General features: G+C 34.8%; 1 protein-coding gene across 5 annotated transcripts in view; it reads right to left on the bottom strand.

The window, feature by feature from the left end:
• Nucleotides 1-228: 228 nt before the first annotated feature.
• The window catches only part of AP1AR (adaptor related protein complex 1 associated regulatory protein), a 30,878-nt gene continuing 13,024 nt past the window's right edge, over nucleotides 229-18,082 (bottom strand). For 2 of the 5 annotated variants that reach the window (XM_081244277.1, XM_081244276.1), the window contains exons 4-11: nucleotides 17,450-17,508; nucleotides 16,147-16,172; nucleotides 13,504-13,600; nucleotides 12,221-12,319; nucleotides 10,220-10,278; nucleotides 9,326-9,399; nucleotides 8,121-8,249; nucleotides 229-5,362 (exon numbers count right to left, since the gene is read on the bottom strand). In XM_081244277.1, coding sequence (XP_081100403.1) covers nucleotides 5,097-5,362; nucleotides 8,121-8,249; nucleotides 9,326-9,399; nucleotides 10,220-10,278; nucleotides 12,221-12,319; nucleotides 13,504-13,600; nucleotides 16,147-16,172; nucleotides 17,450-17,476 — 777 coding nt within the window. In that variant the 5' untranslated portion in view covers nucleotides 17,477-17,508 and the 3' untranslated portion in view covers nucleotides 229-5,096. The remainder of the gene's footprint in view (nucleotides 5,363-8,120; nucleotides 8,250-9,325; nucleotides 9,400-10,219; nucleotides 10,279-12,220; nucleotides 12,320-13,503; nucleotides 13,601-16,146; nucleotides 16,173-17,449; nucleotides 17,509-18,082) is intronic. The other 3 variants (XM_081244274.1, XM_081244275.1, XM_081244278.1) reach the window with 3 other exon arrangements.

The raw sequence follows: 18,082 nt of genomic DNA, 5'->3' as shown, positions 1-18,082 counted from the left end.
TCAAAAACCCATATCAAGGTAGTAATATTTTAAAACAGGAAACTTCTGAGGTTAGACAGTCAAAATAAGGTGTAACATAGGAATTCCCTGGCGGTCCCGTGGTTAGGACTCCGCGCGTCCACTACCGAAGGGTGCAGGTTCAATCCCTGGTCTGGGAACAAAGATCCCCACAAGTCGCACAGTGCTCCAATTACTGGAAAAAAAAATAAAAGCAGGCATAATTCCTGGTTATACCATTTTAAAAGTTCTAGCATCCTAAAACCCTCACACAACTCCATATACCCTCCAGTTACCCCATTTCTCTGCTCTGACCGCAACTTTTCAAATAATTGTCTACACTGGCCATTCTTTATTCTTCACCCCTTACAAGATACTTCTCAGTTTCCATCCCTTCATTTGAAAAAATGGAACATGCAATATTCCTGTTCCCAAGCCCAGCTGATGCACCTGCCCTTTCTCTCAGTGCCCAAGCAGCATTTGATATCATTGACTCCTCTCTTTCTGGCTCTGGTGACACCACATTCTTTGGTTCCTCGAATTCCTCCCCTATCTGCTTCTTTTGGCCTGTTCTCTACCCCCGACTTCTGAAGGGCAACACTTAATTGGGCTTCTCTGCCTGTCTGCTTCCTCAGGGGGACCTCAGCTGGAATAATTACTTAAATTACTATTTACCTACTACTGACTCCTAAACTTGTACCTATTCTTCTCTGAGCTGTAGACATATATCCCATCACCTACTTGGCAGACATCTTCATTCAGGTTTTTTTTTTTATAAGTACCTCAAATTTAACTTTACAAAACAGAGCTCTTAATTTCCTCCAACTTCCCAAACCTGTTCCTCCCACTACATTTATTAAGTCAGAAACCAAGAAGTTATCGTCAAGAGTAGCTGTAGCTGCTAGTTTGGCTGTCATACTTCCATAGATTTGGCCAACAGAAAGGCAATGAACTCCTTATTACTTACACAGACAGCAAAAGCAGGACCAGTGAGTCAGTGTCCCGCATCCCTGGTCGCTAGGGATGTCCGGAGCTAACACTGAACCGGGGGGGCCAGATGACAGATGCCTTCAGTGGAGGGTAGCTCTGTTACTGAGGAGCTAACTCTAAACTCCAACCAAGCAGTCTTGTTAGCCTACATCTGTACCTGAATGCGGGTGAGGCTGACATCCCTTGCCTCGCTGGAACCAGGGAGTAGGATGAGAAACTGCCTCACGGCAGCCTTCTGCAAGCCAGGGAGGCAGATGATAAATGGAATTGTGGTGGCTCCTCTAAGACTGCCTGTCTTGCCATGTTCCAGGAAGGATCGTAGGGGTTTCTGTCAAGACTTGGGTCAGGCTATGGTTGAGTGTTGGCTATGCATATATGCAAAGTGAGCAAGGTCGCCAGGGCACCATGCTGAATGCATTACCCTACAGTTAATGGGCAGAGGATCTGAAGACGTTTTTCCAAGGAAGACATACAGATGGCTAACAGGCCATAAAAGGATGCTCAACATTAATCATTAGGGAAATGCAAATCAAAACCACAATGAGGTATCACCTCACATCTGTCAGGATGGCTATTATCGAAAAGACAACAAATAACAAGTGTTGGCAAAGATGTATAGAAAAGGGAACCCTTGTGTACTGTTGGTAGAAATGTAAATTGGTGCAGCCACTATGGAAAACAGTATGGAGATTCCTCAAAAAATTAGAAATCAACTACCATATGATTCAGCAATTCCACTCCTGGATATTTATCTGAAGAAAACAAAAACACTAATTAGAAAAGATATATACACCCCAATGCTCATTGCAGCATTACTTACAATAGCAGAGATATGAAAGCACCCAAAGTGCCCATCAATAGATAAGTGGATAAAGAAAACGTGTGTGTGTGTGTGTGTGTGTGTGTGTGTGTGTGACTATTACTCAGCCATAAAAAAAAATGAAATCTTGCCATTTGTGACAACACGGGTGGACCTACAGGGTATAATGCTAAATGAAATAAGTTAGAGAAAGACAAACACTGTATGATTTCACTTATATGTGGAATCTAAAAAACAAATGATCAAACATAACAAAAAAGAAACAGAGTTAAAGACAGAGAACAAGTGGTTCCCAAAGGGGAGGTGGGTAAGGGGAGGAAAGAAATAGGTGAGAGAGATTAAGTGGTAAAAACTTCCAGTTGCAAAATAAATGAGTAATGGGTATGAAATGTACAGTGTGGGGAATATAGTCAATAACTATGTAATAATATCTTTGTATGGTGACAGATGGTAACTAGATTTATCGTGGTGATCATTTTGAAATGTGTAGAAATACCAAATCACTATGTTGTGTAACAGGAACATAGTGTCGTAGGTCAATTGTACTTCAAAAACAGACAAACAAACAAACAAATAGAAAAAGAGATCAGATGTGTAGTTACCAGAGGTGGAGGGTAGGGGGAGAGGGAATTTGGAGGAAGGCAGTCAAAAGGTACAAACTTTCAGTTATAAGATAAATAAGTACTAGGGATGTAATGTACAACATGATAAATATAATTAATACTGCTGTATGTTATATATGAAAGTTAAGACAATAAATCCCAAGAGTTCTCACCACAAGAAAAACAAATTTTTTCCTGTTTCTTTAATTTTGTATCTATGAGATGATAGATGTTTACTAAATTTATTGTGATAATCATTTCACAATGTATGTAAGTCAAATCATTATGCTGTACACCTTAAATTTATACAGTGCTCTGTGTCAGTTATATCTCAATAAAACTGAAAAAAAATCTTTTTGGTCTACCTCTAAAGGTAATCTGTTCTGCATTCCTATAGCAATTATCAATCCAAGCCACACCATGTCCCTCTGGGAGTAGTATACATATATCCACTTGTGCCCTCCTACAGCATATTCTCTACATAGCAGCTAGAGGAATTTTTCAAAAATGCAGATCTGATCACTACACTCTGGCTTACAAAAAGTCAGTGGCTTCCTATTCTACATCAAATAAAATTCACTCTCCCTAACACCCTACCAGATACAGTAGATTCTCTAATATTTGCTGAATAAATGTTATTTCTAGTGTTTTTCATAAACATACAAAGCAAGAAAATTGATATCCTTTTCTTAGCAGTTTAAATACATTTTCAAGTTTAGTTCCATCCTGCTTTACCAATTCATTCCTTTTTGTCTTCATAGCAGATTTAATAAAATAATTACAAGCCGGGAGTCAAAACTGTTGCATGTTTATGGAGTAAAACTAGTAATAATCAAATAATTTATTATTCTTAAATGTAAAAATGTGTTTATTCACAATCTTTGAGAAGTTACCATTCCTTCAAAAAATTCTTTATGAACAAAATGCCAAGAAAAATTACAATAGTAGCTTATGCCAAACCAAAAATATACATCTGATGTATACAAACTTTAAAAAGCATAACACAGGCAACGTGAATATAGATTATCTTTAAAATATTTCCAATGACATAGCTACAACTTAAATTATGTTGAGACATAAATAACAGCATTACCTAATATATTTACATATTTAAAGTGTCATATTTATTTCTATGAGATAAAAAAAGGTGACAAAACTATAGATGTCATTGCCCAGCAGTTCAAATATTGAAAGGGCCACATGATATTTTTAAAGTATAGCAAGAACTTTAAGTTACTATTTATATCTGGACCTTCCTATATTTTCGAGAACATGCACTGTCATTGTTGCAAGAAAAAGAAAAAAAAAACACTACGGAAAAATTGAAAAAACAGTTTGCTTACTAAAGTCACATTCAATCCTCAGCAAAATCAAGACAAGCAATCAGGGAGTGTCTTATATCCTTGGCCTTTTAAATTGATATGTAAACTTTAGAGAAAAGAAAAGTTAACTGTATATTGTAAAATTCAGTTATATATATTGATTTACTTAGTTCCACCCCATTAAAGCACGTTGTATTACAAGGCAAAGGAAAGCTTAATAAAATCAATGGATTCTTTCATACCAGAAAGGATTTTATTTACTTTGAAATACCCGTATTACCTTTTTCAGGTTTTCCTTTCTTAATATATCATGCACAGAGAATATGTTCTGTGTAAAATCTTTCAAGACCATTCATTGGAAATACAGAATTTTTAAAAATGACAGCTAGAAATTTACTATATCAATTAAAGTCAATATTCATTTATAGTGGCACAGAAAAGGAAGTGAAAAACCTAAGTATAGGGCTTCCTTGGTGGCGCGGTGGTTGAGAGTCCGCCTGCCGATGCAGGGGACGCGGGTTTGTGCCCCGGTCCGGGAAGATCCCACATGCCGTGGAGTGGCTGGGCCCGTGAGCCATGGCCGCTGAGCCTTCGCTCCACAACCGGAGAGGCCACAACAGTGAGAGGCCCGTGTACCGCAAAAAACAAACAAACAAACAAAAAAACCTAAGTATATATATTTCTTAAATATCTTTTGATTACTCACTTTAAGTGTCCAAACTCTGAAAGATTATTTTAACATATCACATACTTTGTTCAGATTGAGTCAACATTATTATAGTAGGATATGCAACAAGTGTAGAAAGAAACTGATACTTTGGCCTTTCTTTCGGGTCATCTACTCAAATTAATTGTGCTTACTATCACATAATAAAATTTAAGTAAGTCATAGGAACAAATAATGCTGGAAAACGGAACACTATTCTGAATCTGAATCTGGCAGTCCCTCCTCATGCTCCCTTCACATCTGCTGAGCATTAACACAAAATGCCTTAATACTTTCGCAGTTAGCTACTGAAACAGAGTTAAGAAAGCATTCAAGGTGAAATTAATAAAACTATTTTAGAAGCTGAAAATCTACAAACAGTAAACAGGATTGCTATGAAGAAAAGAGTTAAAGAAATTTAATTAATAACATGACAGAACCATTAAATTGTTTTTGAAAAGCAGAAGGCAGATGATGAAATTGCACTTAATTCTGAAGCAATTCAGATATAACCTATCATTCCTATTCCTTTCTAATAAGCATTTATAACATGTTTCTTACTTCCCCTCTTACAAAAAGGCTCAGCACAACCATTTATACATTCTAGTTGGCTTTAAACATTTGGTCATAACTGATAAACAAGATCACACAATTTTTCCCTACCGTTTTTGTTGATCCACATCATATTGCTTTAGGCCAGAATCAGACAGTTCTAACACAGGATTTACAAATCCAGAATACTCAGAATTGCCATTATCATCCACTTCGGCACTAACAAAATCATTCTCCCACTCCAGCCCGTTGGAATCATCAGAGGCAGATGTAGGATTACTTCCAGTCTTCTTGTTGCTATACTTAAGTGCTGCCTGGAGAATGTCTTCCTCTGTTTTGGAACGTTCTCTCATTGGAAGCATTCGATTCATTCCTATTATATGGGCAGGGTTATTAGAAATCTCAGTAAAGATTTAAAGAGCTATATTAAAAGACTTAAACTATCAGACTTGATTTGTGAATTAACTTAAAAAGTCAGTCATATGGAAGGCTTTCTTAAGGGAAATGTTAGGGTATAATCCTACAGTGAACATTAATACTCAACAAAGGACAGTTTTGATGCAACCCTGGTAATCTAGTAAGATGAAATTTCTGAAGAGCCATAAGTAAAGCAGAATGCATGGAGGATTTCAATTGCTATTAGTCTTATATGGCCAAATTAGTGTGTCTGCAAAACTTCTTTCCTACCTAGATGACAATTTCTCAGAGATAATAATAACTCTAATGATAACAATATACATATTTCCAGCACTTACTAGGTTCCAGTTAACGTTGTTTGCACTTGACATATATTAACTGATTTGATCCTCAACAACTCTATGAAGTTACCTACAGTACTATTATTATCCCCCATTCTGCAGTTGAGGAAACTAGGGCAGAAAGAGGAAAGTGATTTGCCCAAGGTCACATAGCAATAGAAGTGGTGGGGCAAGAAACAGATTCCATGCAGTTCGGCTTCAAAGTCTGTGCTCTTTTGCTAGTCTGACTCTAGTATAACAAAGTAGAGACATTTCTAGGGGAAACTGTTCTAGATCTAATTCTGAACAGAAAGAAACTAATCAGTAAAGTGAGTGTCAAAAATCTTCAAAGAGAAAAACATCATTTTGGCAGAAGGAAGAGAAGGAGGACAGAAAATAAATTTGAATTTGCGAGTGCAGAATCAACACTGCTAATAGAATTAAAATCTGGGAAAAGGGATTATAAGAGAATATCTCTAGACACACCCAATAATTTTGTTTTCTGAGCTTAAAGAATCAGATCCTACAATAATAAAAGAACATTTAAATCTAGGGACTTCCCTGGTGGTCCAGTGGTTAAGACTCCACGCTCTCAATGCAGGGGGCTGGAGTTTGATCCCTGGTCAGGGAACTAGATCTCACATGTTGCAACTAAAGATCCCACATACCACAACTAAGACCTGGTGCAGCCAAATAAATACATTTAAAATAAATAAATAAATCTATCACTATTGTCTGTCACTCCCCTAAAATCACACACTCAACCTAGCAAACTAAATCATCCTTATAGACACAATAAAAATATGAGCTGGAGACTAATATAAGTTTGTGGATTTGTATTTAATAGAATAATATGTCTAAAGGAAGCTGGATTAGACATCATCAGGTTTCTAGAGGGTTCTGTCCTCTACCTAGTCTAATAATTCTGTTATAATAATTTGAATAACAAACTTGAAAGTCATGTTATCTAAAAATTTGATTAGCATACAGCGAGGATGACAAATCAGGAGTTAAAACACCTGAAAGGCTTTAGATCAAATTGAACAAGATGCTAAAATAAAAATAAATTTAAAATCTAGATTGGGATATAAATACACAATAACAAAAGTATAGGGTTGGGGAAACAGTGTTTAGCTGAGAAGACTTAAGTAAATTAACGCAATCTTTGCTGAAGTTATTCAGTTTCTTTATTGATAAAACAAATGGCTCAACTAGAGGATATCTAAGGTCTATTCCATCTCAAAATTCTATGAAATATTTAATACTGAATATTAAAAAAATTAAAGTTCCATATTCTGTAACTGATTCTTCCTTTTGGGATTACCTATTTCTTAAAATGAAAATAAAGACTTGGGCCTTATTCAATGAAATAGCTGAATATTAAAAAAAAAATTAAAAAAAAATGTCCACATTTAGCTATAATTTTGAGTACCTGCTATGTGCTACACTATGTACCGGGTGTTTTATATAAATTTTATTTACTCCTCCTAACATTCATGATTTAATTTGTTCAAATATTTATTGACTGTCTATTATGTGCCAAGCTTTTTTAGACCATCAGTATATAAGAGTGAATTATCATTCTTCAAAGTAGGTTTATAATGCCCTTTTTATGATGAACTAACTGCAGTTTAGAGAGATTAAGAAACCTATCTAAAGTACTATAGCTGGGAAGATATACCAGGTAAAATTCAAACTCATGTCTGTATTATGGCTTTTGTACTACCAACAGAACTAACAAATTGCTTATTTATTATGAACCAAAAGTTAATTAAATTTTGGCTTTAGGTTGATCACAAGCGGGCAGTTAATTCCTACAGAGTAAAATGGGCTGGATTACAAAAACCTTAAAATGAGAAACAACATTTATTTTCTAAATCTCCAGAAACACTAAGAACTAAGCAACTTTCAGACTTCCCTGGTGGCACAGTGGTTGAGAATCTGCCTGTCAATACAGGGGACACGGGTTTGATCCCTGGTCTGGGAAGATCCACATGCCGCCGAGGAGGTAAGCCTGTGAACCACAACTACTGAGCCTGTGCTCTAGAGCCCGTGTGCCACAGCTACTGAAGCCCGCACTCCGCAATGAGAAGCCATCGCAGTAAGAAGCCCATGCACCGCAACAAAGAGTAGCCCCCGCTCGCCGCAACTAGAGAAAAACCCATGCGCAGCGACAAAGACCAATGCAGCCAAAAATAAAAATAAAAATAAATTCAGAAACTTTCTAAACAATTTACAACAAATGATAAAATATAAGAGTCTAAGAAATTTTTACACTGATTTTTCAAGGCCTTGCATTCATTTCAGTTTAAATAAAGTAAAATACAAAGTAGATTTCTATAAATTAACACAAATTAAATAAAATATTCAGGTAAAATTGTAAATATAAAATACCTTCTTCATCTTCCCATTCTAGATCTAAAGATGTGCTGTCATCATTTCCACTAGTTGATTTAGTTTTGGTCAATAAATCACAACTGCTTTCTGTATTTGGTGTCAAAACTGTGGCATCTGATGAGAGTCCTATAATATACACCAAATACAATTAGATGTGGTGAGCTATACTCTTTTACTACAACCATTTATTTTGCAGTAATTACCTCGCTTCAAATCATAACATCATAAAAAACAATTATTGAAATCATTACATTGGTTAGTTTCCGTTAGAAATAGTATAAAGGGCTTTTCCTGCTTTCTTTTTACTTTTTTTTGCCATATAGCAGACTACACATGCAAATTTAAATGAATTATAAATTTTTCAAATATGATGAACTCTAGGCAGTATTTTTAATAGTCAATTACAAAAGGGGGCAAAACAAATGAAAAAATAAAAATGATAAATGAAAAGCAGCCTATATTTTCAAAAGGAACCACTACTATGCTTCCATATCTGGGGAGCATAGGTTCTGACTTTTGAAACTTGGAGAGAAGTTTAATCTTGTAAATTAATTTGTAGTAAGTAAAATAAATACACTTTTGTGTACCTACTTCCCTTTTCTGGGAGGAGGAGAGGTGAGAACAGAGTGGAAATGGAAAAAAGAATTCCTGATTCCCTATACATATCTACAGAAATAGCCTGAGGTTTTTCTTTGCTCCAACTCCTTTTATTTATTTATTTTTAAAATTTATATTATTGAAGTATAGTTGATTTACAATGTTGTGTTAATTTCTGCTGTACAGCAAAGTGATTTAGTTAATACATATATATTCTTTTTCATATTCTTTTCCATTATGGTTTATTATGAGACATCGAATATAGTTCCCTGTGCTATACAGTAGGCCCTTGTTGTTTATGCATTCTATATATAATAGTTTGCATCTGCTAACCCCAAACTCCCAATCAATCCCTTCTCCTTCCCTCCTCCACCGGCAACCATAAGTCTATTCTCTGTATCTGAGTCTGTTCCTGTTTCTCCAACTCCTTTTTAAAAAGGAAAGATAAAATTGTATAATTAAGAACTAGTTAATTGACTTATTTGGGCAACACAAATTGAAGGGCAGAAAGTTATTCTAGAAAAACAGAGCCAGGATCTTCAATTATCTGTTTAATGTGGCATAAAGTAACCTTAAAATGAACGCAGATATTTTAAAAGACTTACTACTACTTCGAAAAACTTCATACTGTGACTTTATATTTCTCAAACAAGATTCAAAGTCATCTTCTGGTTCTGAACTGTAATAAAAGTGAAATAATTTTTTTTATATATTCATAGTAGATACAACATAATTCATGCTTAAGTTAAATGATGGCATTTTGGTTTGAAAAGATCTATCCCACACAAATTCATAATTGCTGTACAATTAGAATAACCTAGTCAAAACAGGTCTTACTTTTCCTAATGCTAGTAATAAACTGAAAAATAATAAGATTTTGGTTAGTCTTGTAGTCAAAATCCAAAGCTTAGCCATAAGTCTAACTTGTAATTTACAATAATGAAGCATGAACAATTTTCTTTGAGTGAGTAGGAAATACTCCTGGAAATGTGACATTGAAATGTATCTTCTAAAAAATGATCACACAGGGACCTCCCTGGCGGTTCAGTGATTAAGACTCCTTGCTCCCAATGCAGGGGGCACAGGTTTGATCCCTGATTGGGGAACTAAGGTCCTGCATGCCCCATGGCACAGCCAAAAAAAAAAAAAAAAATCACACATAAACTTTATTATAAGAAAAGAGAGGAGCTAAGGAAAACACAAACAACCAAGGCATAAACAATTTATCCAAAGGCATTCAGTGTGCTATTGCATCATATTCTGTATGAAAGATGTGACCACTCTTAAGAATGCAATAAAGTCAATTTAAAATAAATGATCATTTTCCAACATAAAGAAAGCAAATGTTCTCAGTATTCTTACAAGTGTCTTCAAGAAGCAATCATTTTTTATGCAACATATACACATGAATATGTATATAAGCATCCAGAGGTGTACTGTGTTCTCTTTGGAAATAATATTTTCTACCACAAAGGGAAGAAGTATATTTCACTATTTACCTTTGATATTCTCCATTGTTTGAAGGATGGTATTGCTGCAAAACTCTCTGTCTTTCTTGCTTTGGAAACATAATGCAACACAAAATCACTGTTGTAAAATCATGTTTTTTAACACTAATCATGCAATGCCAAGACGTGTTATTTTCTAGTTTCGGGGAAAAAACACTTTAAAAGTTATTCCATTGAAGTTTTTTTCCCCTTAAATTAATCACTGTTCACTTCTATATCCTCTTATTCATGGGTAGAATTTCTCTCAATTTTTAAGTGGTCAGAATATTCATACTGTTATTAAAAAATAACTTTAAAAATATATATTGGTATATCTGACTTCCTTATTACACCTAAGAGCTTCTAATAAATGGAAAGATGAGGGGTAAGAAAGTAATAGTTGAAACAGTATATGAAGTTCTAGTCTGGGTGAAATAAGTAGCAATTAAACAAAAGATCTAAAAGACCTGGCTGGCTTGACTCAGAAATAATAAAAACAGAGGATTCAGAAAACCTATCAGAGTTATGGCTCTGACAGTTATTACTGTATGTCCCTGGCATGTCCTTTATTTTCTGTTTCTTCATCTGTAAATTACAGATGGCTATAATACTGTCCTAGCAAATTCATAGGGCTACTGTTAAAATCAAATGAATTTGCATGTATCTGTGAATCTTTGTGTCAGCATATGTGTACAGACTGCTGTGTGTTCCCATATCAATATTTATTCAAGGAAGAAAAAACTCAGGAACTCAGATTTTGCATATGGAATCATTTTAGTCTTTGAAAGGTGAGCAGCAGAGAATTTATTATAGCAAAAAAAGATGTCTAAACTATAACCAGAAAAATACTTTCCCTTCTTAGTGGAAGGTGAGTTAATTTTTAAACTTTCCCATTACTTAGAACTTACTAAAAAATAAAAATAAAAATAAAGAAGATACTCCCTCACATAATCTAATTAATCTGTTGAAACACCAAAAAAAAAAAAAAAAAAGAGAGAGAGATGAAGAGCACGGGTCCCATAGAAATCACACAGAAACATGATACATGATTTTTTAGTTCATCTAAGTTACAACAATTATTATGTGACATAATCCTTGTACTACACTTCAGTTAACACTGCAGTAGAGTTCACACAGGCAAAAGATGGAGGAAGATACTAAATAGAAAAGTGGCTAAGCAGTGCTTGAATTCTGGCTCTGCCATTTATTAGCTGTAGGATCTTAAGTTACTTAACATCTCTGTCCCTTGGTTTCATCACTTATAAAATGGGGATTAAAAACACTACCTTTCTCCTAGGATTGTTGTGACGATTAAACAAGGTAAAACATGTAAACTAATCAGAACAGTTACTGACACTTAGCCAGGGCTCCATAAATGTCTATTATTAATAGCTGTCTGGCATTATGACAATGCCATGTTTGAATACAGCATGGTAAGATACGATAAATCTGTTGCTTTTTCTGATAATACATCAAAGATTTCCCAAGACCCAAACTCCCAATCTCCCAAAGACACAAGTATAAAGACGAGAAATACAGAGTATTCCTATGGGGCAAAATCGCTCAGCTTACCCAATTTTAGGAAGTATAAGAAAGTCTAGCAGTTCAAGAAATTGTTAAAAAAAAAACAACTCACAAAAATAAACTAAAAAATGCTGCAGAAATGATATTTAAAGGTTAGTTTTGCAATGTTTCATCTAAGAGTATATTTATTTTTCCAAAAGAATGCTGAATTTTGGAAAAGTATAAAGGTCATTTTTGGGATAAACAAAAATTAGCTTCTGGTAATTTAAAGCTAAACAGCATTCAGCAACAAGCATATAATTTGATGTTATTTCTAGCTGTTAAAGACCAACTAATTTGCCTTTAAAATTCCTAAGAGTATAGGAATAAATACATTTGTTGTTAAACAAGAAGCCCTTGATTCTAGGGGGAAAAAGTCCCAACTAAGATTTGTCAAAGAAAATCAGGAGAAAAGCAGCCCTAATATATGTCGGGGTCTTTTCCCCTCACCTCCAAGAGCTTTCGCTGCTTTGCTGCCCTGGCTGCTTCACGCTGTGCAGCGTATAAAGCTTCTTCTTCTAGTCTTAACTTCTCTTCTTGTAAGGCTAACTGTACATGAACAAAACAATAAGGATTAACAAAAATCAGAACCTGTCTAACTGCTCTAAAAATAAAATGTTTCTATTTATAAAATAAAAAATAAATTATTAAAAAAATAACTGAGCTCTACAAAGCATAACAGAATTAAATTGCTGTGATTTCTCAATTTCTCTTTTTACAAAATAATTCAAATGATATCAAACATGTTACAGAATTCTTTAGAAGTTGAATTATAAAGTAGAGCATCTAGTTTGCATAAATACAAAACTGTTTCTTTCCTTAGAATATGCAGTGATCTTCATTCTCAACAATCGTTCCAATGCCGATCACCCTGATTAGTTTCATGGTTTGGGCCCTCCTTAGTCCAAGGTCTTTAAAACTAAGGTGAATCATATCACTGTCTACCAAAGCGAAGTAAGCTTTCACAAAGTTCATGGTGCATTGATACACATATCCTGTATTTTATTACCATCAAGTTATTAAAAAATTACTTCCAAATTTAAGTTCCTGCCACTCATAATAGCATACGAACTGCTTTAATGATAATCTACTACAAGTCAAATCAAATTTAAAAATCAAATTTCAACACAATATTTTTTTTTAGCCTAATATTAGCATCTATTGTGTAGCTTAAGTTAATGCTGTTGAAATCACTAATTGGTACTAAACAGACTATTTTTAAATGTATAATGGAATATGACTAATTCCATTTAGTTTGGTGAATGTAAAACTGTAATTACAGGCCACCTCTGTAAATATATTAAAGTAAATATAACATTTATGATTGTTAGAAGTACTTGGCTCATTTACTGAGAATAAATAAAGCCACGACAAAAAAAAAGATTAAAAAAAATAAACCACTTATTGTGAAACAGAGTAATTTTTAAAGTTAGTTTTAAACACAAAGGTGCATGTATCTTGCCAGAGTCCCTACTTGTGAATTCAGAAATTATATTCAGAAGAATGTATTCTCTTCACTCATTGGTAGCATATGATTTCTGATAAACTGAACCAAACTAAACCAAATTATTATAGGCTGGAATAATTTTTTAACTTTTAAATCATTTTCACCTCTATATATCTAAATTTAGGTCCAATGACCATTCACATGCAATATATTATTTAATGACACCTTTCCCATATAAACAGAGACTTTATGATAATATATACTTAAGCAACATAAGACTATTTACCTCTTTTTGGATTTTCATATCAAGATCTTTCTGTTTTTCAACAATAGAATCATAATGCTTCTCTCTTAGGTCAACAATTTCTTCCTCAGTAAGAGGCCTACAGAGAAAAATAGGGCAGAAAAAGAAAGGAAAAAAAAAGTGCTGATGAGTCCAAGTTAAATAAAATACTCATAAAATCAGTGAAATTATGAAATTTTACTGTCAAAAATGTATTAAAGCAATTTGATGCTATGATTTCAATTGTTAGAGTAAAAAATCATACATTCTAATACTTGTTATAATTTGGTATATAAGTTGAAATAAGATGATATACTATCAGAGTACTTTTTTTTTTTTTTTTTTTGCAGTATGTGGGCCTCTCACTGTTGTGGCCTCTCCCTTTGCGGAGCACAGGCTCCGGACGCACAGGCTCAGTGGCCATGGCTCACGGGCCTAGCCGCTCCGCGGCATGTGGGATCTTCCCGGACCAGGGCACGAACCCATGTCCCCTGCATCGGCAGGCGGACTCTCAACCACCGCGCCACAAGGGAAGCCCCAGAATACCTTTTTTTAGCCCTATAATCAACTTTAAAGAAATATGGACTCCCTTTACTTTGGCTCTTCAGCCATCTGACTATATCCCAAAATGTTCATCATAAAATACAAACTTCAGTATACTATACTCTGATCTCAGCCCTCATATCATTTTGGAACTCGTAACTCTCATACCCACTGCCCTATTTATCCTGCTCAATCCCTCTAACCACTCCAGGCCCTTGATCCTCCCTTTTCTCTCAGTTTATCGATCCTGATCATCTCCTGGCTTTACTTCACTTACAACCAGTGTGGACTCTGTGGCAAATCTGAAGTACTTTTTTACCCACATAACTCGCCTTCCTGCACACCTGTCATTATGCCTTATTCACCCAGATTACTCATTCTCTGACCTTGGATCATTTCCATGATTAGCTCTTTCTGCTGAGAGCTGTGAGAGAAAATCCAACATCTGTTTGGCCCTCTGCCCCTAGCAATAACCCTTTACTTATACATAGCCAACTCTCTCTCACATCCTATGCTAACTACTTCAAAATCTTCACACACTCCTTAAGTTCTTCATTCAAACTCTTTTCTCTTAGAGGTCAATTTCACCCCACTCTGAGACATGACGAGCATGTCTCCAACCATCAAATCCCTCAATTTCTTGCCAGTCCTCCTCTTACCTAAGTCTATTCTCCCTACTCTTCCCTCCTTCCTCTAAAGAGGTGGTATTCCTTAATTTGTTCAAGGTCACCTGTCACACTTATACTTGATTCATTCATCACGGATGCTACCCCACACCACCTTCACTCCAGAGAATTCTGTGGGACATTGCTCCATCAATTAGTACCTCTTTTCTTTAGTCTACTCTTTTTGTCTGTTTTCACTTCTCTTCCTTGTGAAGATTGGAAGAAAGGAAGGAAAGAAAGGAAGAAGGAAAAACTTTCATTTGACCTATACCTATCTCTAACTACTGCTCCCTCTCTCCTTCCCATTTCAGCCAAAATGTCTGAAATTAAAAGTTTATTGATAGCACATCTAGCACTTACTATGTGTCAGGTTCTTTTCTATGCACTTTACATATATTGACTGATTTTAATTCTCAAAACAACCCTGTAAGGTAGATACAGAGATCATACATGTGAGGGAAATGAGATGAAGACAGATTATGTCCAAGTAAGTCATATAGTGTGTGGCAAAGCTAGAATCTGAACCCAAGTAGTCTAGCTCCTTGCTCCTAACAACTGTTTCTCTTCCCTTCTATGTCCTTACTTCCCATTCTCTCATCAACTCACGACAGTCTGCCTCTGCTTTCATCGCTCTACTAGCTCTAACAAAGGTAATCAATGGCCTCTATGTTGCCAAATATGAGACAGTTTAAGTCCTTATAATATTTCTTCAGTTTCATGTGGCAATGCTGACCATTCCCTCCATTCCATCTGTCAGTCTGTCTCTACCTCCTCCCTTGGCTTTCTAAGCTCTCCTGGTTCTTTTTGCCCACTGCTTCTTGGCTATCTTCTGAATCCTCTTCTAGTGTCTGCCTATTCAGTCTTCAGACCAACTGCTCTCCCTCCATGCTCCAATCACCCCACTCCCTCCCCCTTCCCCAACTTCAGGTCTTGATAATTATCATGCTTATAACCAGCCACGTATAAGGTAATGTCTCCTCCTACTTTTGTTCCTTTAGCCCTAATTTCTGCCTAGGGCTTTTTGTTTGTTTGTTTTTTGAGGTATTACTTATATAAAGTAAAAAACATGATTAGTAAAACAAGTTCTAGAATGTCATAAGGAAGCAAAAGGGGGATAAAGTTTTATAAATTCAAAGAAATGTACTTATCAATATTAATATATTAAATAGTTTTTTAAAACTAAAATATACATAACAACTTAGGTTCAGTAGGAAAGCACTTAGGCACTTATGTAGATTAAATTCTTTAATGTTCAAAACAACCTTTTGAGATATGTTATTATTTGCCTCAATCTATAGAAAGAGAAAACCAAGGTCCTGAAATGTAAACTGTTCAATGCCTCAAAGCAAGTAAATGACAGAGCCTGGATTTTTAGAGAGCTTCTTATAGTTCACATAGAAGTCATTTGTTTTATTAAAAAAAAAAAAAAAAGCCTTACCTATGATTGCTTCCTGGGCTTTCCCCCTGTGCAAGAATTAATTAAACAATTATACAAATTTCACTAGCTGAATTCTATTTAAGGCAAGCCAATAAATTTTTTTTAATCAAAATATTTTCTACTTATCTATTTTACCTTGGTAATAAATTTCATTATTAAAAGTGTTTTAAACAAAAAGCTTTAACATATTACTATTTCTCAAAGGCAAAATTTAGTTTAATATCTATCTTAATTATATAGCAACCAACTGTTGGACATTTCCTAATTTTTTATAACAAATATTTACTCTACACCAAATGACCTTCTGGGTTCAAGATGGTACTAGACAACATATTCTCTATGTTCTCATCATTTACAATTGATCTTCATTATTCGCAGATTCCGGATTTGAAAATTCACCAATGAGTTAAAATTTATTTGCAACATCAAAACCAATGCTCCCCTCACTCTTATGGTCATTCATGGGCAGGCATGCACAGAGCAGCAAAAAATCTGGTTGCCTGACATACACATTCCCAGTTGAAGTAGAAGGTGATGCTCTGCCTTCCTGTTTCAGCACTCTTACTGTGCCCTCTTTGCAGCCTATGCAGTGTCACTTTTTGCATTTTTGTGCTTTTTAGTTCCTGATTTTGCTGTTTAAAATGATCCTCATGTGTAGTGCTGAAGTGCTGTCTACTGTTCCTAATCATAAGAAGGTGTGACATGCCTACATGTGCCTACACATACATGTGTTAGATAAGCTTCATTCAGGCATGAATTATTAGTGCTGTTGGTAGTGAGTTCAAAGTTAATGAATCAATAATATACATTAAATAAGGTGTCAAACAGAAACATAAAACAAGGTTATATATTGATCAATTGATGAAAATGTTGTGATCAGAAGCCTGTAGGAAGCTAATTCTGTATTTCTCCTAGGAGTAATGTTCCAGTATCCACTAATTCAGTATTCACGGCAACTTCATAGAATGTAACTACCACAGGTAACGAGACTGCTTTTGTTCTCTTTCCTGGGATTCTGAAATTACCTATAGTTTTTTCCTCCAAAGCAAACTGTAACTACTTTCAAGACTGATTTGGATTTATGCATTTCTTACATATTTGTGCTATTCACATCTCACAATTAAAATATATGACTAAGTAACAGCAGAAATAAAATTTCAAATGGTCCAAATTAACTTAGGAAAAAGCACTACAAAGCAGGATGTGACATTCAACTAAACCAAACACTAACTATGACATGAGAGAGGAAAAGACTGGTTAGCAAAACAAACAAACAAACAAACTCAAATCAAACAAAACGCACCTTAGAAAAACACTTGGAATCACACATTCTTTTAAAAAGCTGTATGATGGGGGGATGAACTATATTGAAGGTTAACAGAAATCTTACATTTAGTACTTGTCAGAAACTTTAAAAAATATCATGTTAAGTGTTTGTTTAAAAAAATACACAAAATTAATGTTACTTCTGAAAAGGGAAAGAAATGAGATTCTATGAAACACTGAAATATTTGGGAGAAATTTTACTGGGAAACAAAAGGCTAAGACAGGTCCTCAAATATATTCTACCAGATAATAATAAATATGTATTACTATTTTAAAAATTGATTTATACCCAAATTAATTTGGGAAATGCTAAATTGGACAAGTTTAAATAATTTTCTTTAACAGTTCTTTAACAATTTCTCTAATAGTTCTTCCCAGAACCTTTAATATGCCAATTTACACTCTGAGACTAGTATTCTATACACACTCTGGGAAATGCTGGGCTAAAGAATAATTTAAATTTGGTTTAATACATTTTGCTCTTTCCTTAGAAAACAAAAATTATGAAGAAAAAAAAGACCTGTAATGCTCTTCTAGTCAAATTCACTTTAGAGATGTGGAAAGTAGGCCCAAGGCAGGTTAAATAATTTACACAAACTCATATAATTAG

The sequence above is a fragment of the Mesoplodon bidens genome, assembly GCF_964165515.1.
Source record: "Mesoplodon bidens genome assembly, chromosome: 1".
Lineage (NCBI taxonomy): Eukaryota > Metazoa > Chordata > Mammalia > Artiodactyla > Ziphiidae > Mesoplodon > Mesoplodon bidens.
The sequence above is the reverse complement of the archived record's forward strand: the minus strand, read 5'-3'. Positions and strand labels throughout refer to the sequence as shown.